General features: G+C 51.7%; 1 protein-coding gene across 1 annotated transcript in view; it reads right to left on the minus strand.

Moving 5' to 3' along the window:
* Positions 1–3,323: 3,323 nt before the first annotated feature.
* The window catches only part of LOC115131492 (SLIT-ROBO Rho GTPase-activating protein 3), a 173,493-nt gene continuing 152,221 nt past the window's right edge, over positions 3,324–24,595 (minus strand). Inside the window, exons 20-22 of the mRNA XM_065001757.1 lie at positions 10,629–10,778; positions 10,203–10,515; positions 3,324–8,895 (exon numbers count right to left, since the gene is read on the minus strand). Coding sequence (XP_064857829.1) covers positions 8,455–8,895; positions 10,203–10,515; positions 10,629–10,778 — 904 coding nt within the window. The 3' untranslated portion in view covers positions 3,324–8,454. The remainder of the gene's footprint in view (positions 8,896–10,202; positions 10,516–10,628; positions 10,779–24,595) is intronic.

Below are 24,595 nucleotides of genomic sequence, written 5' to 3' on the forward strand. Positions count from 1 at the left end.
GTATTGCACATCACTTCAGTCCTCAAGAGGATTTAGCTAACAGAGTAATCACTTGTCAGTTCATCTCTCCAACGTGGTAACGCTGAAGACAGAGGATGGTTCAGGTTGGAGGGGGGAAATTACAATAATGTTGTCCTGTTCTGACATACACAAAGAAAATTATACATAATTGAATATCGTGCTTTCGTTTGCTCACTAATTGTTATGGAATATTTGCCAAATTAAGCATTTGGAGAGTTCTCACTTACACAACCTGTTTTTCTAGCTTTTCCAGATTTGGTCAGTCTTGTCAAAAGCATTAACGATTCAAAACTTTTCAAGTTTGAGCACGTTTAATTCAAACAGGGGTGAGGGGAAATGCTGAAAAAAGCACATTGTATCTCAAACTAATCCATGACGGTTCTTTATCAGCAGAATCCCACAGATATTCCAAAACCTTATCACCTTCATTCAAATTACATAAACTTTGTCTTTAAACAAACTTTGAGGAAAGTAGAAGTTAATACAAAGCAAACTTGTTTAAAGAATGCAAAGAAATAGCTCTGAAGTTCAGTCTCTTTCTAGAGTTGATTTTAGGGCTTCAAACACAAGGCTCTGGAAAACAGAGGTAAACCTAAAGGCGAACGTCTGAGAATTTGCCTTTATTTGTATGCTTGTGTGGGACCACAAACAGTTTGCATATAAATACACTGTGACAGGAGAATGGGCTTTGCAGGATCTATCGACACTGCCCTCTGTAAACGATGTCAATGTACTGTATGCCCTCGTATCTTCCTAATTATTTTGATTTATTTACCTGTACTCCCTGCCTTTCCTATACACATTATATTCATGTAGGTGGGGTTGATGTTTGTTTTCCTACAGTATTGGAGATATTATCTCTCTCTCTCTAATCTCTCCTGAATCCTCTTTCTCTTGTCTCTACCACCTGCAGTGAGAGAGGGTATTGTCACGCTCCCCTTCCTGCTCGGGTGGCGCTCGGCGGTCGTCGTCGCCGGTCTATTAGCTGCCACCATCCCTTTTTCCTTTTCCTTTGTTTTTGTCTAATTGTTTTCACCTGTTCCTTGTTGGGGTTTTGGGATGGGTGTTATTTAAGTTCGTTTTGCCCACTCGTGTTTGTGCAGGCTTGTTGGTTGTTACGTTTGGTGATGTATCGTGTTTGTTTTGGGTTTTCACTGTCCAGTGTTTGTAACTAGGTTTTGGGTTTGTTTAGCACCAGTGTTTTAGGGCATTCACCCATGTTTGGACCTGTTACGTTTTAAATGACATTAAAGCGTTTTTCCCGTTCACCTCGCTCTCTGCATTTGACTCCTCACTCATCATTCACCTGTCGTTACAGGTATAAGGGAACAACTCCGTATGATTTGTGACCTGAGTTTATTTGTCCCCTTTTTACCGATCTGGGATTTTGAACATCTGCTACCGTGGAGCCATTCTCTTTCCATGCACAGTAGAGGGTCACACTGAAGTTGTCTCATCTGATAAGCAGGTGTGACTGCTGCATCCATGGGGCTTTGTCTGATAACAAGCTATTTCCTCCTTGATCTCTTTGTCGGTCTCTCTCTCAACCCTAATTGCCAAATTAAGAAGATAATTAGCACACAATATATCACTTTTGAGCTGACTTAATTGGGTTGTTTTGTGAATGGATGTCAATTTACCTGGCAGAAAGGGAATTTAAGTTGCAAGGTTGAATTTTGATTACCTTTTTCTCTGACTTCAAAGTAAGCAGGGCCTCGGTAACATCCTGGTGCCCCACTTGTCACACTGAGCCGTGAACACCAATAATTCTGGAGAGAGATGGTTACATTACTCCAGGCTTTGAACACTTCTACTGCAGTAATCCACTCCTGCACTTTGTGTCTTATCACCCACTTCCCCTGGGTTTCAACTCCCTCATCTCAACAAGCACTGTTGTTTTTACAGAGCATTCACAGTCCAAAGCCTTAGATCCAAGGTCTTTCTCTCTCTGAGACTTCTAAATATAATAATAGTTTGTACCGGTAATTTGTATAATTATAAAACATAATTTGTGAAAAAAAAACAGTCAGCGCTACGTAGTGAGATTAATCAAGAATGCAGTCTGGCAGAACATGATAAACATAACAATTAGGACTAACAATGTCCATCCAACCTACTGACGTGATCAGAATGCATAACTGTAAAAAAAATATATATATACAGCTGCAAAAACTAATAAATACCAAATACCCAAAGTCACTTAAAAAACAATTCAGAACTTGGTGATATGGTGGCAGGTAGCCTAGCAGTTAGAGCGTTGGACCACGAATACCCGAGCCAACAAGGTGAATCATCTGTCAATGTGCCCTTGAGCAAGGCACTTAACGATCATTTGCTCCAGGGGCACCGTAATACTATAGGCTGACCCTGTAAAACAACACATTTCACTGCACCTATCCAGTGTATGTGACAATATAACTTTTTGGGGGTTGATGAATTGCAGGTTGTAATGAACTTAATTGTAAAAAGAAACATAAAAAGTTTAAGTCAACAACACTTCCAATTGGTGGACAAAAATAGTGTCACTTCCTCAGTGCTCTGTGTGCATCATTGTGTAAGTTTGTATTGTGTCTGATGATTAAAAGGCTCTGGGTTGGAACAAATTGAATTCTGTGTGTCTCCTATTTGTGCGTGTACATGGCTGGTTGTTTGCTGATAAACCGGAGCTTGCCACTAATAGAATCTCAGGTTATTTCCAGAGAAAGTCAACAGGAAATGATACAGATATCTTAGGTGGCACAATAATACACCAGTAATATATCTGACATAACTTATTTCTTTCATATTTTCCCCCACATAATAATCAACCTCAAAGGTCACATACTTTGTACTATTTGCATAGCATACCCTACATGCAATAGAGATTGTTCTCAAATATCTGCACACTCTACCACTAAGATCTCCTCTCTCTCAATGGACATCGTGTGCCTATAAGTAATACAGCAGAATTCGTGTGCTCCATGTAGCCTTAGATGGAGCAGCAGTCTCAGTCACAAGAAGTTTGGCGCTTGATCACCCTGTATAGAGATAGTTGAGCTAGATAGCTGGAGTATTTATACAGACCCTGTAAGATAACATGGTGTCTAAGATAGCTGAGCATTATATACTTCAGTATTCCAAAATGGCAGAATTGGTTAGGTATTGCATGTCTATTAGCCTGTCAATTCATATAGATTCATGAACGACTGCTGGTACCAAGGCAATTAGTGAACTAGGCTAAGGCAAGGCATGTGTATTTGCTAGTATAGTATAGTTAATTAATTTGTTTTATCTGCTGGATAAAAGGTCGGAAAAGCCCAATATCAGAGAGCAACATTAGTTTTTTTATTTGGACATAACGGTTCTCAACATCCAAACAGTGGCATGGTGTACATTACATTACAAGGGATTTAACCAGTCAGCACTCATGAACAGGGAGACATGAGAGAGAGAGACATGAGAGAGAGAGACGAGAGAGATGAGAGAGAGAGAGAGAGAGAGAGAGAGACAGATGAGACAGATGAGACAGATGAGAGAGACGAGAGAGAGAGAGAGAGAGAGAGAGAGAGAGACGAGAGAGATGAGAGAGACGAGAGAGAGAGAGAGAGAGAGAGAGAGAGAGAGAGAGAGAGAAAACAATATGACGACAACTCACACTCCCCACCACAGGCACTCAGCCAGTTTGGTCTCTGAATGTTACTTCATAAGCATTGTTATTAGCCAACATACAACATCCATTACCCAGGTTTAGCATACATTCCAGAAATCAAAACACTTCCTTGAACAGAACATCATATACAGCTCAAAGAAGAAGAGAGTTCACCATGTGCCTTATAAACCATGCAAGTAGAGGAGTAACACTGCAATGGTGTGTTCACTTTGCAGGAGGAGGATGAGTATATGAGTAGAAGAAGTAAAGGTTCAACCACAGCACAGACAGAAAACAGAAAGAAAGGATGAAATGATCAATCAGAGATGATTTCACTGAACGATGCCATCAATGAGTAAATGTACAGCAGTCCAAGTCTTCTTCATAAATCTCTTACCCCTCCAGGAATCAACTAGAGCATATTAGACAATCAATCATACAAGTAAATACTACATTTCAGTCGTTCTGGTAGTATGACATCTGAAGGGGTCATAGTAATTCCTCTATAGCAATGTGTACAGTACATATTTACATCACTTGTTTTTTTGATATTCCTCAGATGAAATGATGTGTGGAAAGGGGAAAATATGATAAAAGTGAATATCAAACATGACTGAATTACTATATCGTTAAAAAAGGTCATTATACAAGTTCAATAAAAACTGATGATGTGCACAAAAGGCACTTACTCATTTTAGACATAAATAAACAAAATACTAATAAACAAATATATACATTTTACATTTGCAAATCAACATTTAGTATGTGTTTTACTTTATCTTTGAAAATACAGCTTATGTATGTTTGAGAAAAATGAACTTAAATGGACTCTTCAGTTATACCGATGAGAACTGTGGTTAATACAAAAATGTTATGTAATTCTTGTAGTTCAACGGGATGAAAAAAAAACATGATTTGGTTGTCATCAGTGACAGTTCCTATTGATGGAGAGTGCCATCTGTTTACTCATACCTGACCAGAACCACAGTACTTCTAGTTAAAGCAATACCATATATGACCAGCAGAGGGTGTAAGTGTATAACTTATGTTGTATGTCTCTGTGTGCCCTGCATGTAGGCTAGAATCTACCCAGCAGGGGTCAACAGATGGAGGTGGACAGAATTGACTGCAATGTTTGTGGTAAACAAAACGCACATGGCAAACAAATCACTGAGATGAGATCATGACAACTTTTTCCAGTGAAAGTATATATGTATCTCATAGGAAACTATGTGTATGAAATCAAGATTTGCACACATAACAGTGGCTGAATAATGTACATATGATTGATATTGGAATCACAGCATGAGATTCAGGTTGATATATCTGTCCTTGACTTTTTGTCCCACCTTGGCTGCCAATTCACTTCCATTGCCCACATGTTACTGCTACATGTTAGTGACAACAAGTATTCACATATTCCAAAATGGTTAACTACTAGGGTATAGCCCAACCCTTGAAAGCAAAAGGCCGAAACATCAAGTCAACTGTGCGTTTTACAGAGGAAAGGCACCGCAAACAGTCATTGTTCAATTGTCACATTGTTTGTGTCAAATGGTACAGCATAAAACATGCAGGACAGGGCAGGACAGGACAGGGCAGGACAGGGCAGGGCAGGACAGGGCAGGACAGGGCAGGACAGGGCAGGGCAGGGCAGGACAGGGCAGGGCAGGGCAGGGCAGGACAGGACAGGGCAGGGCAGGGCAGGGCAGGGCAGGACAGGGCAGGGCAGGACAGGACAGGGCAGGACAGGACAGGGCAGGACAGGACAGGGCAGGACAGGGCAGGACAGGGCAGGACAGGGCAGGGCAGGACAGGGCAGGGCAGGGCAGGGCAGGACAGGGCAGGACAGGGCAGGGCATGCGCTATATAAGGCAGTCCAAACACACAACTATAGGACTGAGCAGGGCAGGGCAGGGCAGGGCAGGGCAGGGCAGGACAGGGCAGGGCAGGGCATGCGCTATATAAGGCAGTCCAAACACACAACTATAGGACTGAGCAGGGCAGGGCAGGGCAGGGCAGGGCAGGACAGGGCAGGGCAGGACAGGACAGGGCAGGACAGGGCAGGGCAGGGCAGGGCAGGACAGGGCAGGACAGGGCAGGGCAGGGCAGGGCAGGGCATGCGCTATATAAGGCAGTCCAAACACACAACTATAGGACTGAGCAGGGCAGGACAGGACAGGGCAGGGCAGGGCAGGGCAGGACAGGGCAGGGCATGCGCTATATAAGGCAGTCCAAACACACAACTATAGGACTGAACAGGGCAGGACAGGACAGGGCAGGGCAGGGCATGCGCTATATAAGGCAGTCCAAACACACAACTATAGGACTGAGCAGGGCAGGGCAGGACAGGGCAGGGCAGGGCATGCGCTATATAAGGCAGTCCAAACACACAACTATAGGACTGAGCAGGACAGGACAGGGCAGGGCAGGGCATGCGCTATATAAGGCAGTCCAAACACACAACTATAGGACTGAGCAGGGCAGGGCAGGACAGGGCAGGGCAGGGCATGCGCTATATAAGGCAGTCCAAACACACAACTATAGGACTGAGCAGGGCAGGACAGGACAGGGCAGGGCATGCGCTATATAAGGCAGTCCAAACACACAACTATAGGACTGAGCAGGGCAGGGCAGGGCAGGACAGGGCAGGGCAGGGCAGGGCAGGGCAGAGCAGGGCAGGGCAGGGCAGGGCAGGGCAGGGCAGGGCAGGGCAGGGCAGGGCAGGGCAGGGCAGGGCAGGGCAGGGCAGGGCAGGGCATGCGCTATATAAGGCAGTCCAAACACACAACTATAGGACTGAGCAGGGCAGGGCAGGACAGGGCAGGGCAGGGCATGCGCTATATAAGGCAGTCCAAACACACAACTATAGGACTGAGCAGGGCAGGACAGGACAGGACAGGGCAGGGCAGGGCAGGGCAGGACAGGGCAGGGCATGCGCTATATAAGGCAGTCCAAACACACAACTATAGGACTGAGCAGAGGCAGGAGCGGGCTTGGGCCAGCTACAATTTAACATGGCAGCTACAGTATAGGCCTACAGTGTCAACCTCTTTCAGTACGCACTTATATTTCCTCGCTACAAAGGACTGAAAACAAGAAGTGGGATGAGACACTGGAACATGACAGTGAGGATGTTAGAACCAAGGGGAGGAGAGGTAAGACCACTGTTCTGCTGTTATTATATCACAACATGTACGGTTAACTTCTCAGGCAACACTGGAGTTGTCTAGGTAAGGTATCACATTTCAGATCAAAAGGAATTTTGTAACAGTACTTTGTAACATATTTTGTGCGTAGAAAGTATTACATAAATCAGACTTGAACAGGCAAGAGGTTGCTTTAAAGATGGCAAAGTGTGTATAGTATGACATCGGGTGCGTCTAAGGAACACAAATTAGTGTCTAGTTGTGGACTGACTTCACATAGGTTACTGTGTCAGCAGAAGACAGGCTCTTGTGTTGAGCTGTTGGAACAGTGAGGGGCTGGGGGGTAAAGGGCCATGGTCAACAGTATTCTCACAGTATTACAAACTCATAAAAGGTAAAGGGCCATGGTCAACAGTATTCTCACAGTATTACAAACTCATAAAAGGGGGCTCAAACCTTACCATGGCAAACTATGGTATAATACACTCATTTTACTGTCTTAAATCTGAATAATATCTTGGAAGTATGTATATGAGGAATGATAAAGCATTTCAACAATACAAATGGAATAAAAGCAGACTCAACTCAACTGGAGACTGACTTGGCCTTATTTACAGTGCATGCAGAACTGCCGTGGGCAGAAGACAGAATCAGGATCCATTTGAGTAGAGAAGCGCAAATGTAGTTCTAACTCATAAATACAATGTGTGGTATGATGACATCCACATGTCCACATACACTAAACACAGCTGTCAGCGCTGTGATGTGTGTGAGAAAGGCAAGAAAATAACAAAGGAAGCAGAAAACTTTTGATCTTTTTTTTTTGTTTGCTGGTTGACTATTTGTGTTTGTTTTTTGACAATGCCATTCACATCTACTTGCCTGTTCCGTCTTGGCCTGTACAAGATTAACACACACAAAGAATACATACTAATCAATAACTATATACAAGTTAAACTACATTTTGAGTTTCTTACAATTAGTTGGTATATTGGTTCAGTTTTCTGCATCTCATATACGTATACAATGTTGACATGTTGTTACTTTTCTGAACATCCCTTATACTACAGTACAAACAAAAGGCATAATAACTTCAAGTAAGTCTCTATTTACAGCCAAAAGGCAGATGGCCATCTTGGTTTCAGTCTCTTAGAAGCAGTCTGGTAGACTGAGTGTCCAGTCCAGAGAGAAGAGTCTCATACACACCAGTAAGGAGGGATCAGACATCATCTGGACCAGTGCAGGATGAAAACCAATGCCAAAATTATACAAGTACTTCTTCACGTCTTGCAGTCAATGAATCTCTAAAAAGTGGGGCCTGGCCACAGACATAATTTTGAGGTAAAAACGAAAAAATTACTTTTACTTTGAGGTGATTTTATTCATTATTTTCAAGTCCGTTTTCACATCAAGCTTCAGAGTGTTGAGTTAATATGCTATCAAACCCCTACAGCCTCTCCACCTGCCATCACTATGGCAACTCAGGCTCACTCCAGGAGCTTTCTGAATTCAAGAAATAAAGTGAAACTCAAAACAAGGAGAGGGAAAATCCACACATGTTCTCTGAGAACATATTGACAACACATCATCGCATTTCTTTGGGCTTTCCTCTCCTTCAAGCTGTTGCAACATGAAAACCCTGAGTCTCCCTCAGAGTTACATGGTGCCTGACTTGTCCCCGGCTGCGTTAGCTGCGGAGCTAGCCGCGGCAGTGCTGTTGGGGAAGATCTTCTCAGTGGGGGTGACAGCAGGGCTTCCTACCCCGGAGGAACTGGAGCTGGAGGAGCGGTGCCCGGTGGGGGGCGGGCGGACGGGCCTCATGGGCGGGGGGCGCAGTTGGGCTCCGGCCAGACGTGCCGACAAGGCAGGTTTAAAGGTGGACATCATTTCAGAGGTGGAGCTGCTGCTGCGGCGCATGGCGGCGTCCGGGTCGCGGATCATGATGGTGTGGAGGGGGCTGCCGGGCTCCGAGTTCACAGGCTTCTTCATGGTGGTGTCCAGGGTATCCAGCACCACGTCTGGTGCTTGCTTGCCCATGTTTTGGCGCTCCAGCTCACGCAGCTCATGTAGGGCCGTGGTCATGGTCTTCTCTATGTCCTGACATACACAAAGTACACAGAAAATGTGAAAGGAGATAATTAATTTGATATAATTGCTAAGCCAAGCTAGGCTAAGTTAAGTTTAGCAATGGTAGTAGCCACTGATGCTGAGAGTCTAATGCAGAACTTTCTGTGCTTTTTATTCAGCTCCATTCCCCCGTGACATAGGTGTGTCAATCTTTCAGCGCCAGACTGTCTCTAACGTTTACACTGAGACAGGGCTGCTTCACCCAGACACATAGACAGACAGTACAGCAGGACATCACATCTGCCTCTGCTCTCCCAGACACCTCCTCTCTCTGCTCCCTCTCCTCACACAGTACAGCCCAACACAACGGTACCAAATGAAGAGATTAACATCCCCTTTTAATGGCTGACACTCATTACAACAGTCACAATCGCACACACTCTCTCACACAATCACACACACACACTCTCTCACACAATCACACACACACACTCTCTCACACAATCACACACACACACTCTCTCACACAATCACACGTTTTGTTCTTCTATTCTCGTGGAGACCTCAAATGTATTTCCATTCGAAATCCTATTTTCCCTAACCCCTAACCTTAACTCTTACCCCAATTCTAACCCTAACCCCTAACCTTAACTCCTACCCCAATTCTAACCCTAACCCCTTAGCTTAAAATAGCCTTTGTCCCCATGGGGACATGAGAAAGTTCCCCACGAGGGAGCATTTTACTTGTTTTACTATCCTTGTGGGGGCTTTTGGGGGTTTTAGTTCTCCACAAGGATAGAAAAACCAACCAACCAACCCACCCACCCACACACACACACACACACACACACACCCTCTCTCACAATCGCACACACAAATACTCTCTCTCACAGTCGCACGCATGCGCACGCACACACACAAACTCATTAGCACAATCACAATCAAGGTTGAAATAGGGCTCTGATAGGACCACTCTCATTAGCTGATCAGAACTTTTCCATTTCAAAATCTGCCTCTATTCCTTTTCCAGTTAGCCGACGCAGGGCCTGTGCTGCCATTATCAATGATCATTAGTACTCATTTCAGCATAGACATGAAATTAATTCTGCTTCCTGAGGCTGTTGGGGAGTTGCAGCGTTGAGACAGAATTGAGATTGTGGAAAAAATAAAAACGTATTTTTTTTTATTTTTTAATGGATAGGTGATTCTATTCCATATTGTGTGAGGTTCTATGACTGATAAGGTTACACTGCATGGGGAAAAGAGGTTATGCAGTTATACATTGGGCAGAGGTAATACTTTAGAACCTGGGTCTGATAGGACAGTGAGGGCCATACCTCTGCCAGGGCATCAGCCTCCAGTGACTTGTGGTCCCCCAGGCTGCTGTGGCGTGTGGCCCCTGGTACGTGTCTCAGGGGGTGGCCCTCGGGGTAGACCTTCCTGTCAGCATAGTTGATGCTGCCCGCACTGCCAAATGTCCCCAGGCGCCTCTTCTCCGGGCTCTCCATGCGACTCCTGCTCACTGCCATCTTGTGGGGGCTACTGGGACAGGCTGCGGCCCGCGGGGGTGTGTCTGTGCCCCGGGGAGGGCTGTGGGTCTCTCCGCTGCGGCGCTGAGGGATGGAGGCCCCGTCAGAACGTAGCCTCACCCTGAGGAGAGAGACAACATCACAGTCACAAAGAGGAGTATTAGGTTGGCCATGGACACAGATCAAAAATAAAACAACATTTCAATGGGTATTCCTTCCTATGTCGTTACCCACCTCCCCATGACTCCTCCAAAGTTGCAGTCGGGGGAGTGTTCACACGGTGATGGGACATCGTTTTTGGATGAGGCCTTGTCATCCAGCAGTGGTCCGCTGCTCGCCTCGCTGTCCGCCTTCTGACTGAGATTATCTGAGAACGCATCATCCCTGAAGGGAGAGAGAAAGAGAGGAGAGATGATAAGAGTGTGGTTGAGATCTTATTTAGATTGTTGTTTTATTTTATTTTACCTTTATTTAACTAGACAAGTCAGTTAAGAACAAATTCTTATTTTCAATGACGGCCTAGGAACAGTGGGTTAACTGCCTGTTCAGGGGCAGAACAACATATTTGTACCTTGTCAGCTCGGGGATTTAATCTTGCAACCTTTCGGTTACTAGTCCAACGCTCTAACCACTAGGCTACCTGCCGTCCCTACACTCTAACCACTAGGCTACGCTGCCGCCTCTACACTCTAACCACTAGGCTACCTGCCGCCCCTACACTCTAACCACTAGGCTACCTGCCGTCCCTACACTCTAACCACTAGGCTACGCTGCCGCCTCTACACTCTAACCACTAGGCTACCTGCCGCCCCTACACTCTAACTACTAGGCTACCTGCCGTCCCTACACTCTAACCACTAGGCTACGCTGTCGCCCCTACACTCTAACTACTAGGCTACCTGCCGTCCCTACACTCTAACCACTAGGCTACGCTGCCGCCCCTACACTCTAACCACTAGGCTACCTGCCGTCCCTACACTTTAACCACTAGGCTACGCTGCCGCCCCTACACTCTAACCACTAGGCTACCTGCCGCCCCTACACTCTAACCACTAGGCTACGCTGCCTCCCCTACACTCTAACCACTAGGCTACGCTGCCGCCCCTACACTCTAACCACTAGGCTACGCTGCCGCCCCTACACTCTAACCACTAGGCTACCTGCCGCCCCTACACTCTAACCACTAGGCTACGCTGCCGCCCCTACACTCTAACCACTAGGCTACCTGCCGCCCCTACACTCTAACTACTAGGCTACCTGCCGTCCCTACACTCTAACCACTAGGCTACGCTGTCGCCCCTACACTCTAACTACTAGGCTACCTGCCGTCCCTACACTCTAACCACTAGGCTACGCTGCCGCCCCTACACTCTAACCACTAGGCTACCTGCCGTCCCTACACTTTAACCACTAGGCTACGCTGCCGCCCCTACACTCTAACCACTAGGCTACCTGCCGCCCCTACACTCTAACCACTAGGCTACGCTGCCGCCCCTACACTCTAACCACTAGGCTACGCTGCCGCCCCTACACTCTAACCACTAGGCTACGCTGCCGCCCCTACACTCTAACCACTAGGCTACGCTGCCGCCCCTACACTCTAACCACTAGGCTACCTGCCGCCCCTACACTCTAACTACTAGGCTACGCTGCCGCCCCTACACTCTAACCACTAGGCTACGCTGCCGCCCCTACACTCTAACCACTAGGCTACGCTGCCGCCCTACACTCTAACCACTAGGCTACGCTGCCGCCCTACACTCTAACCACCAGGCTACCTGCCGCCCCTACACTCTAACCACTAGGCTACGCCTGCCGCCCCTACACTCTAACCACCAGGCTACGCTGCCGCCCTACACTCTAACCACTAGGCTACGCTGCCGCCCCTACACTCTAACCACTAGGCTACGCTGCCGCCCTACACTCTAACCACCAGGCTACCTGCCGCCCCTACACTCTAACCACTAGGCCATGCTGCCGCCCTACACTCTAACCACTAGGCTACCTGCCACCCCTACACTCTAACCACCAGGCTACGCTGCCGCCCCTACACTCTAACCACCAGGCTACGCTGCCGCCCTACACTCTAACCACTAGGCTACGCTGCCGCCCCTACACTCTAACCACTAGGCTACGCTGCCGCCCCTACACTCTAACCACTAGGCTACCTGCCGCCCCTACACTCTAACCACTAGGCTACGCTGCCGCCCCTACACTCTAACCACTAGGCTACCTGCCGCCCCTACACTCTAACTACTAGGCTACGCTGCCGCCCCTACACTCTAACCACTAGGCTACGCTGCCGCCCCTACACTCTAACCACTAGGCTACGCTGCCGCCCCTACACTCTAACCACTAGGCTACGCTGCCGCCCCTACACTCTAACCACTAGGCTACGCTGCCGCCCCTACACTCTAACCACTAGGCTACATTTACATTACATTACATTTAAGTCATTTAGCAGACGCTCTTATCCAGAGCGACTTACAAATTGGTGCATTCACCTTATGACCTCCAGTGGAACAGTAGTGCATCTAAATCTTTTCAGGGGAGGGGGGGTGAGAGGGATTACTTTATCCTATCCTAGGTATTCCTTAAAGAGGTGGGGTTTCAGGTGTCTCCGGAAGGTGGTGATTGACTCCGCTGTCCTGGCGTCGTGAGGGAGTTTGTTCCACCATTGGGGGGCCAGAGCAGCGAACAGTTTTGACTGGGCTGAGCGGGAACTGTACTTCCTCAGTGGTAGGGAGGCGAGCAGGCCAGAGGTGGATGAACGCAGTGCCCTTGTTTGGGTGTAGGGCCTGATCAGAGCCTGGAGGTACTGAGGTGCCGTTCCCCTCACAGCTCCGTAGGCAAGCACCATGGTCTTGTAGCGGATGCGAGCTTCAACTGAAGCCAGTGGAGGGAGCGGAGGAGCGGGGTGACGTGAGAGAACTTGGGAAGGTTGAACACCAGACGGGCTGCGGCGTTCTGGATGAGTTGTAGGGTTTAATGGCACAGGCAGGGAGCCCAGCCAACAGCTAGTTGCAGTAATCCAGACGGGAGATGACAAGTGCCTGGATTAGGACCTGCGCCGCTTCCTGTGTGAGGCAGGGTCACTGCGGATGTTGTAGAGCATGAACCTACAGGAACGGGCCACCGCCTTGATGTTAGTTGAGAACGACAGGGTGTTGTCCAGGATCACGCCAAGGTTCTTAGCGCTCTGGGAGGAGGACACAATGGAGTTGTCAACCGTGATGGCGAGATCATGGAACGGGCAGTCCTTCCCCGGGAGGAAGAGCAGCTCCGTCTTGCCGAGGTTCAGCTTGAGGTGGTGATCCGTCATCCACACGGATATGTCTGCCAGACATGCAGAGATGCGATTCGCCACCTGGTCATCAGAAGGGGGAAAGGAGAAGATTAATTGTGTGTCGTCTGCATAGCAATGATAGGAGAGACCATGTGAGGTTATGACAGAGCCAAGTGACTTGGTGTATAGCGAGAATAGGAGAGGGCCTAGAACAGAGCCCTGGGGGACACCAGTGGTGAGAGCACGTGGTGTGGAGACGGATTCTCGCCACGCCACCTGGTAGGAGCGACCTGTCAGGTAGGACGCAATCCAAGCGTGGGGCGCCGGGAGATGCCCAACTCGGAGAGGGTGGAGAGGAGGATCTGATGGTTCACAGTATCGAAGGCAGCCGATAGGTCTAGAAGGATGAGAGCAGAGGAGAGAGAGTTAGCTTTAGCAGTGCGGAGCGCCTCCGTGATACAGAGAAGAGCAGTCTCAGTTGAATGACTAGTCTTGAAACCTGACTGATTTGGATCAAGAAGGTCATTCTGGGAGAGATAGCGGGAGAGCTGGCCAAGGACGGCACGTTCAAGAGTTTTGGAGAGAAAAGAAAGAAGGGATACTGGTCTGTAGTTGTTGACATCGGAGGGATCGAGTGTAGGTTTTTTCAGAAGGGTGCAACTCTCGCTCTCTTGAAGACGGAAGGACGTAGCCAGCGGTCAGGGATGAGTTGATGAGCGAGGTGAGGTAAGGGAGGAGGTCTCCGGAAATGGTCTGGAGAAGAGAGGAGGGGATAGGTCAAGCGGGCAGGTTGTAGGGCGGCCGGCCGTCACAAGACGCGAGATTTCATCTGGAGAGAGGGGAGAAAGAGGTCAGAGCACAGGGTAGGGCAGTGTGAGCAGAACCAGCGGTGTCGTTTGACTTAGCAAACGAGGATCGGATGTCGTCGACCTTCTTTTCAAAATGGTTGACGAAGTCATCTGCAGAGAGGGAGGAGGGGGGAGGAGGATTCAGGAGGGAGGAGAAGGTTGCAAAGAGCTTCCTAGGGTTAGAGGCAGATGCTTGGAATTTAGAGTGGTAGAAAGTGGCTTTAGCAGCAGAGAGAGAAGAGGAAAATGTAGAGAGGAGGGAGTGAAAGGATGTCAGGTCCGCAGGGAGGCGAGTTTTCCTCCATTTCCGCTCGGCTGCCCGGAGCCCTGTTCTGTGAGCTCGCAATGAGTCGTCGAGCCACGGAGCGGGAGGGGAGGACCGAGCCGGCCTGGAGGATAGGGGACATAGAGAGTCAAAGGATGCAGAAAGGGAGGAGAGGAGGGTTGAGGAGGCAGAATCAGGAGATAGGTTGGAGAAGGTTTGAGCAGAGGGAAGAGATGATAGGATGGAAGAGGAGAGAGTAGCGGGGGAGAGAGAGCGAAGGTTGGGACGGCGCGATACCATCCGAGTAGGGGCAGTGTGGGAAGTGTTGAGTGAGAGCGAGAGGGAAAAGGATACAAGGTAGTGGTCGGAGACTTGGAGGGGAGTTGCAACGAGGTTAGTGGAAGAACAGCATCTAGTAAAGATGAGGTCGAGCGTATTTCCTGCCTTGTGAGTAGGGGGAAGGTGAGAGGGTGAGGTCAAAAGAGGAGAGGAGTGGAAAGAAGGAGGCAGAGAGGAATGAGTCAAAGGTAGGCGTGGGGAGGTTAAAGTCGCCCAGAACTGTGAGAGGTGAGCCGTCCTCAGGAAAGGAGCTTATCAAGGCATCAAGCTCATTGATGAACTCTCCGAGGGAACCTGGAGGGCGATAAATGATAAGGATGTTAAGCTTGAAAGGGCTGGTAACTGTGACAGCATGGAATTCAAAGGAGGCGATAGACAGATGGGTAAGGGGAGAAAGAGAGAATGACCACTTGGGAGAGATGAGGATCCCGGTGCCACCACCCCGCTGACCAGAAGCTCTCGGGGTGTGCGAGAACACGTGGGCAGACGAAGAGAGAGCAGTAGGAGTAGCAGTGTTGTCTGTGGTGATCCATGTTTCCGTCAGTGCCAAGAAGTCGAGGGACTGGAGGGAGACATAGGCGGAGATGAACTCTGCCTTGTTGGCCGCAGATCGGCAGTTCCAGAGGTCAGAGCACCTGCCGCCCCTACAATCTAACCACTAGGCTACGCTGCCGCCCCTACACTCTAACCACTAGGCTACCTGCCACCCCTACACTCTAACCACTAGGCTACGCTGCCGCCCCTACACTCTAACCACTAGGCTACGCTGCCGCCCCTACACTCTAACCACTAGGCTACCTGCCGCCCCTACACTCTAACCACTAGGCTACAGTGCCGCCCCTACACTCTAACCACTAGGCTACGCTGCCGCCCCTACACTCTAACCACTAGGCTACGCTGCAGCCCCTACACTCTAACCACTAGGCTACGCTGCCGCCCCTACACTCTAACCACTAGGCTACGCTGCCGCCCCTACACTCTGACCACTAGGCTACGCTGCCGCCCCTACACTCTAACTACTAGGCTACGCTGCCGCCCCTACACTCTAACCACTAGGCTACGCTGCCGCCCCTACACTCTAACCACTAGGCTACGCTGCCGCCCCTACACTCTAACCACTAGGCTACCTGCCGCCCCTACACTCTAACCACTAGGCTACCTGCCGCCCCTACACTCTAACTACTAGGCTACCTGCCGTCCCTACACTCTAACCACTAGGCTACGCTGTCGCCCCTACACTCTAACTACTAGGCTACCTGCCGTCCCTACACTCTAACCACTAGGCTACGCTGCCGCCCCTACACTCTAACCACTAGGCTACCTGCCGTCCCTACACTTTAACCACTAGGCTACGCTGCCGCCCCTACACTCTAACCACTAGGCTACCTGCCGCCCCTACACTCTAACCACTAGGCTACGCTGCCGCCCCTACACTCTAACCACTAGGCTACGCTGCCGCCCTACACTCTAACCACTAGGCTACGCTGCCGCCCTACACTCAACCACTAGGCTACCTGCCGCCCCTACACTCTAACCACTAGGCTACGCTGCCGCCCTACACTCTAACCACTAGGCTACCTGCCGCCCCTACACTCTAACTACTAGGCTACGCTGCCGCCCCTACACTCTAACCACTAGGCTACGCTGCCGCCCCTACACTCTAACCACTAGGCTACGCTGCCGCCCCTACACTCTAACCACTAGGCTACGCTGCCGCCCCTACACTCTAACCACTAGGCTACCTGCCGCCCCTACACTCTAACCACTAGGCTACGCTGCCGCCCCTACACTCTAACCACTAGGCTACGCTGCCGCCCCTACACTCTAACCACTAGGCTACGCTGCCGCCCCTACACTCTAACCACTAGGCTACGCTGCCGCCCTACACTCTAACCACTAGGCTACGCTGCCGCCCCTACACTCTAACCACTAGGCTACGCTGCCGCCCCTACACTCTAACCACTAGGCTACGCTGCCGCCCCTACACTCTAACCACTAGGCTACGCTGCCGCCCCTACATTCTAACCACTAGGCTACGTTGTCGCCCCTACACTCTAACCACTAGGCTACGCTGCTAACCACTAGGCTACGCTGTCGCCCCTACACTCTAACCACTAGGCTACGCTGCCGCCCCATACACTCTAACCACTAGGCTACGCTGCCGCCCCTACACTCTAACCACTAGGCTACGCTGCCGCCCTACACTCTAACCACTAGGCTACCTGCCGCCCCTACACTCTAACAACTAGGCTACGCTGCCGCCCCTACACTCCCAACCACTAGGCTACCTGCCGCCCCCTACACTCTAACCACTAGGCTACCTGCCGCCCCTACACTCTAACCACTAGGCTACGCTGCCGCCCCTACACTCTAACCACTAGGCTACCTGCCGCCCTACACTCTAACCACTAGGCTACGCTGCCGCCCTACACTCTAACCACTAGGCTACCTGCCACCCCTACACTCTAACCACTAGGCTACGCTGCCGCCCCCTACACTCTAACCACTAGGCTACGCTGCCACCCTACACTCTAACCACTAGGCTACCTGCCACCCTACACTCTAACCACAGGCTACCTGCCGCCCCTACACTCTAACCACTAGGCTACGCTGCCGCCCCTACACTCTAACCACTAGGCTACCTGCCGCCCCTACACTCTAACCACTAGGCTACGCTGCCGCCCCTACACTCTAACCACTAGGCTACCTGCCGCCCCTACACTCTAACCACTAGGCTACCCTGCCGCCCTACACTCTAACCACAGGCTACCTGCCGCCCCCTACACTCTAACCACTAGGCTACGCTGCCGCCCTACACTCTAACCACTAGGCTACGCTGCCGCCCCTACACTCTAACCACTAGGCTACGCTGCCGCCCCTACACTCTAACCACTAGGCTACCTGCCGCCCCTACACTCTAACCACTAGGCTACGCTGCCGCCCCTACACTCTAACCACTAGGCTACCCTGCCGCCCTACACTCTAACCACTAGGCTACCTGCCGCCCCTACACTCTAACCACTAGGCTACGCTGCCGCCCTACACTCTAACCACTAGGCTACCTGCCGCCCCTACACTCTAACCACTAGGCTACGCTGTCGCCCTACACTCTAACCACCAGGCTACGCTGCTACACCACCACTAGGCTACCTGCCGCCCCTACACTCTAACCACTAGGCTACGCTGCCGCCCTACACTCTAACCACTAGGCTACGCTGCCGCCCTACACTCTAACCACTAGGCTACCTGCCGCCCCTACACTCTAACCACTAGGCTACCTGCCACCCCTACACTCTAACCACTAGGCTACGCTGCCGCCCCTACACTCTAACCACTAGGCTACCTGCCACCCCTACACTCTAACCACTAGGCTACGCTGCCGCCCTACACTCTAACCACTAGGCTACGCTGCCGCCCTACACTCTAACCACTAGGCTACCTGCCGCCCTACACTCTAACCACTAGGCTACCTGCCACCCCTACACTCTAACCACTAGGCTACCTGCCGCCCCTACACTCTAACCACTAGGCTACCTGCCGCCCCTACACTCTAACCACTAGGCTACCTGCCGCCCCTACACTCTAACCACTAGGCTACCTGCCGCCCCTACACTCTAACCACTAGGCTACGCTGCCGCCCTACACTCTAACCACTAGGCTACCTGCCTCCCTACACTCTAACCACTAGGCTACCTGCCACCTCTACACTCTAACCACTAGGCTACCTGCCACCCCTACACTCTAACCACTAGGCTACGCTGCCGCCCTACACTCTAACCACTAGGCTACCTGCCACCCCTACACTCTAACCACTAGGCTACGCTGCCGCCCCTACACTCTAACCACCAGGCTACCTGCCGCCCCTACACTCTAACCACTAGGCTACCCTGCCGCCCCTACACTCTAACCACTAGGCTACCTGCCGCCCTACACTCTAACCACTAGGCTACCTGCCACCCCTACACTCTAACCACTAGGCTACCTGCCACCCCTACACTCTAACCACTAGGCTACCCCTACACTCTAACCACTAGGCTACCTGCCACCCTACACTCTAACCACTAGGCTACCTGCCGTCCCTACACTCTAACCACTAGGCTACCTGCCCCCTACACTCTAACCACTAGGCTACCTGCCGCCCTACACTCTAACCACTAGGCTACCTGCCGCCCCTACACTCTAACCACTAGGCTACCTGCAGCCCCTACACTCTAACCACTAGGCTACCTGCCGCCCTACACTCTAACCACTAGGCTACCTGCCACCCTACACTCTAACCACTAGGCTACCTGCCACCCTACACTCTAACCACTAGGCTACCTGCCGCCCTACACTCTAACCACTAGGCTACCTGCCACCCTACACTCTAACCACCAGGCTACCTGCCGCCCCTACACTCTAACCACTAGGCTACCTGCCCCCCTACACTCTAACCACTAGGCTACCTGCCACCCTACACTCTAACCACTAGGCTACCCTGCCACCCCTACACTCTAACCACTAGGCTACCTGCCGCCCTACACTCTAACCACTAGGCTACCTGCCACCTCTACACTCTAACCACTAGGCTACCTGCCGCCCCTACACTCTAACCACTAGGCTACCTGCCACCCTACACTCTAACCACTAGGCTACCTGCCACCCTACACTCTAACCACTAGGCTACCTGCCGCCCTACACTCTAACCACTAGGCTACCTGCCACCCTACACTCTAACCACTAGGCTACCTGCCGCCCCTACACTCTAACCACTAGGCTACCTGCCGCCCTACACTCTAACCACTAGGCTACCTGCCACCTCTACACTCTAACCACTAGGCTACCTGCCGCCCCTACACTCTAACCACTAGGCTACCTGCCACCCCTACACTCTAACCACTAGGCTACCTGCCGCCCCTACACTCTAACCACTAGGCTACCTGCCACCCTACACTCTAACCACCAGGCTACCTGCCGCCCCTACACTCTAACCACTAGGCTACCTGCCGCCCTACACTCTAACCACTAGGCTACCTGCCGCCCTACACTCTAACCACTAGGCTACCTGCCACCCTACACTCTAACCACTAGGCTACCTGCCGCCCCTACACTCTAACCACTAGGCTACCTGCCACCCTACACTCTAACCACTAGGCTACCTGCCACCCTACACTCTAACCACTAGGCTACCCTGCCACCCTACACTCTAACCACTAGGCTACCTGCCACCCCTACACTCTAACCACTAGGCTACCTGCCGCCCCTACACTCTAACCACTAGGCTACCTGCCGCCCCTACACTCTAACCACTAGGCTACCTGCCGCCCCTACACTCTAACCACTAGGCTACCTGCCGCCCCTACACTCTAACCACTAGGCTACCTGCCACCCCTACACTCTAACCACTAGGCTACCTGCCACCCCTACACTCTAACCACTAGGCTACCTGCCGCCCTACACTCTAACCACTAGGCTACCTGCCACCCTACACTCTAACCACTAGGCTACCTGCCGCCCCTACACTCTAACCACTAGGCTACCTGCCGCCCTACACTCTAACCACTAGGCTACCTGCCACCCCTACACTCTAACCACTAGGCTACCTGCCGCCCTACACTCTAACCACTAGGCTACCTGCCACCCCTACACTCTAACCACTAGGCTACCTGCCGCCCCTACACTCTAACCACTAGGCTACCTGCCACCCCTACACTCTAACCACTAGGCTACCTGCCCCCTACACTCTAACCACTAGGCTACCTGCCGCCCTACACTCTAACCACTAGGCTACCTGCCGCCCCTACACTCTAACCACTAGGCTACCTGCCACCCCTACACTCTAACCACTAGGCTACCTGCCGCCCCTACACTCTAACCACTAGGCTACCTGCAGCCCCTACACTCTAACCACTAGGCTACCTGCCACCCTACACTCTAACCACTAGGCTACCTGCCGCCCCTACACTCTAACCACTAGGCTACCTGCCACCCCTACACTCTAACCACTAGGCTACCTGCCGCCTCTACACTCTAACCACTAGGCTACCTGCCGCCCCTACACTCTAACCACTAGGCTACCTGCCGCCCCTACACTCTAACCACCAGGCTACCTGCCGCCCTACACTCTAACCACTAGGCTACCTGCACCCTACACTCTAACCACTAGGCTACCTGCCACCCTACACTCTAACCACTAGGCTACCTGCCGCCCCTACACTCTAACCACTAGGCTACCTGCCGCCCTACACTCTAACCACTAGGCTACCTGCCACCCTACACTCTAACCACTAGGCTACCTGCCGCCCCTACACTCTAACCACTAGGCTACCCTGCCACCCTACACTCTAACCACTAGGCTACCTGCCGCCCTACACTCTAACCACTAGGCTACCTGCCGCCCCTACACTCTAACCACTAGGCTACCTGCCACCCCCTACACTCTAACCACTAGGCTACCTGCCGCCCCTACACTCTAACCACTAGGCTACCTGCCACCCTACACTCTAACCACTAGGCTACCTGCCGCCCTACACTCTAACCACTAGGCTACCTGCCGCCCCTACACTCTAACCACTAGGCTACCTGCCACCCCTACACTCTAACCACTAGGCTACCTGCCACCCTACACTCTAACCACTAGGCTACCTGCCGCCCTACACTCTAACCACTAGGCTACCTGCCACCCCTACACTCTAACCACTAGGCTACCTGCCGCCCTACACTCTAACCACTAGGCTACCTGCCGCCCCTACACTCTAACCACTAGGCTACCTGCCACCCTACACTCTAACCACTAGGCTACCTGCCGCCCTACACTCTAACCACTAGGCTACCTGCCACCCCTACACTCTAACCACTAGGCTACCTGCCACCCTACACTCTAACCACTAGGCTACCTGCCGCCCCTACACTCTAACCACTAGGCTACCTGCCACCCTACACTCTAACCACTAGGCTACCTGCCACCCCTACACTCTAACCACTAGGCTACCTGCCACCCTACACTCTAACCACTAGGCTACCTGCCGCCCTACACTCTAACCACTAGGCTACCTGCCACCCCTACACTCTAACCACTAGGCTACCTGCCGCCCTACACTCTAACCACTAGGCTACCTGCCACCTCTACACTCTAACCACTAGGCTACCTGCCGCCCCTACACTCTAACCACTAGGCTACCTGCCACCTCTACACTCTAACCACTAGGCTACCTGCCGCCCTCTACACTCTAACCACTAGGCTACCTGCCGCCCCTACACTCTAACCACTAGGCTACCTGCCGCCCTACACTCTAACCACTAGGCTACCTGCCACCCTACACTCTAACCACTAGGCTACCTGCCACCCTACACTCTAACCACTAGGCTACCTGCCGCCCCTACACTCTAACCACTAGGCTACCTGCCGCCTCTACACTCTAACCACTAGGCTACCTGCCGCCCCTACACTCTAACCACTAGGCTACCTGCCGCCCTCTACACTCTAACCACTAGGCTACCTGCCGCCTCTACACTCTAACCACTAGGCTACCTGCCGCCCCTACACTCTAACCACTAGGCTACCTGCCCCTACACTCTAACCACTAGGCTACCTGCCGCCCCTACACTCTAACCACTAGGCTACCTGCCGCCCCTACACTCTAACCACTAGGCTACCTGCCACCCCTACACTCTAACCACTAGGCTACCTGCCACCCCTACACTCTAACCACTAGGCTACCTGCCACCCTACACTCTAACCACTAGGCTACCTGCCGCCCCTACACTCTAACCACTAGGCTACCTGCCACCCCTACACTCTAACCACTAGGCTACCTGCCGCCCCTACACTCTAACCACTAGGCTACCTGCCGCCCTACACTCTAACCACTAGGCTACCTGCCACCCTACACTCTAACCACTAGGCTACCTGCCGCCCTACACTCTAACCACTAGGCTACCTGCCACCCCTACACTCTAACCACTAGGCTACCTGCCACCTCTACACTCTAACCACTAGGCTACCTGCCACCCCTACACTCTAACCACTAGGCTACCTGCCGCCCCTACACTCTAACCACTAGGCTACCTGCCACCCTACACTCTAACCACTAGGCTACCTGCCGCCCCTACACTCTAACCACTAGGCTACCTGCCGCCCTACACTCTAACCACTAGGCTACCTGCCGCCCCTACACTCTAACCACTAGGCTACCTGCCGCCTCTACACTCTAACCACTAGGCTACCTGCCGCCCCTACACTCTAACCACTAGGCTACCTGCCGCCCCTACACTCTAACCACTAGGCTACCTGCCGCCCCTACACTCTAACCACTAGGCTACCTGCCACCTCTACACTCTAACCACTAGGCTACCTGCCCCTACACTCTAACCACTAGGCTACCTGCCACCCTACACTCTAACCACTAGGCTACCTGCCACCTCTACACTCTAACCACTAGGCTACCTGCCACCCCTACACTCTAACCACTAGGCTACCTGCCACCCTACACTCTAACCACTAGGCTACCTGCCGCCCCTACACTCTAACCACCAGGCTACCTGCCGCCCCTACACTCTAACCACTAGGCTACCTGCCACCCCTACACTCTAACCACTAGGCTACCTGCCGCCTCTACACTCTAACCACTAGGCTACCTGCCACCTCTACACTCTAACCACTAGGCTACCTGCCACCTCTACACTCTAACCACTAGGCTACCTGCCACCCCTACACTCTAACCACTAGGCTACCTGCCACCCTACACTCTAACCACTAGGCTACCTGCCCCCTACACTCTAACCACTAGGCTACCTGCCGCCCCTACACTCTAACCACTAGGCTACCTGCCGCCCTACACTCTAACCACTAGGCTACCTGCCGCCTCTACACTCTAACCACTAGGCTACCTGCCACCTCTACACTCTAACCACTAGGCTACCTGCCACCCTACACTCTAACCACTAGGCTACCTGCCGCCCTACACTCTAACCACTAGGCTACCTGCCGCCCCTACACTCTAACCACTAGGCTACCTGCCGCCCTACACTCTAACCACTAGGCTACCTGCCACCCCTACACTCTAACCACTAGGCTACCTGCCCCCCTACACTCTAACCACTAGGCTACCTGCCACCCTACACTCTAACCACTAGGCTACCTGCCGCCCTACACTCTAACCACTAGGCTACCTGCCACCCCTACACTCTAACCACTAGGCTACCTGCCACCCCTACACTCTAACCACTAGGCTACCTGCCACCCCTACACTCTAACCACTAGGCTACCTGCCACCCCCTACACTCTAACCACTAGGCTACCTGCCACCCCTACACTCTAACCACTAGGCTACCTGCCGCCCCTACACTCTAACCACTAGGCTACCTGCCACCCCTACACTCTAACCACTAGGCTACCTGCCACCCCTACACTCTAACCACTAGGCTACCTGCCACCCCTACACTCTAACCACTAGGCTACCTGCCACCCCTACACTCTAACCAC

This window comes from Oncorhynchus nerka, linkage group LG2 (assembly GCF_034236695.1).
Source record: "Oncorhynchus nerka isolate Pitt River linkage group LG2, Oner_Uvic_2.0, whole genome shotgun sequence".
Taxonomy (NCBI): domain Eukaryota; kingdom Metazoa; phylum Chordata; class Actinopteri; order Salmoniformes; family Salmonidae; genus Oncorhynchus; species Oncorhynchus nerka.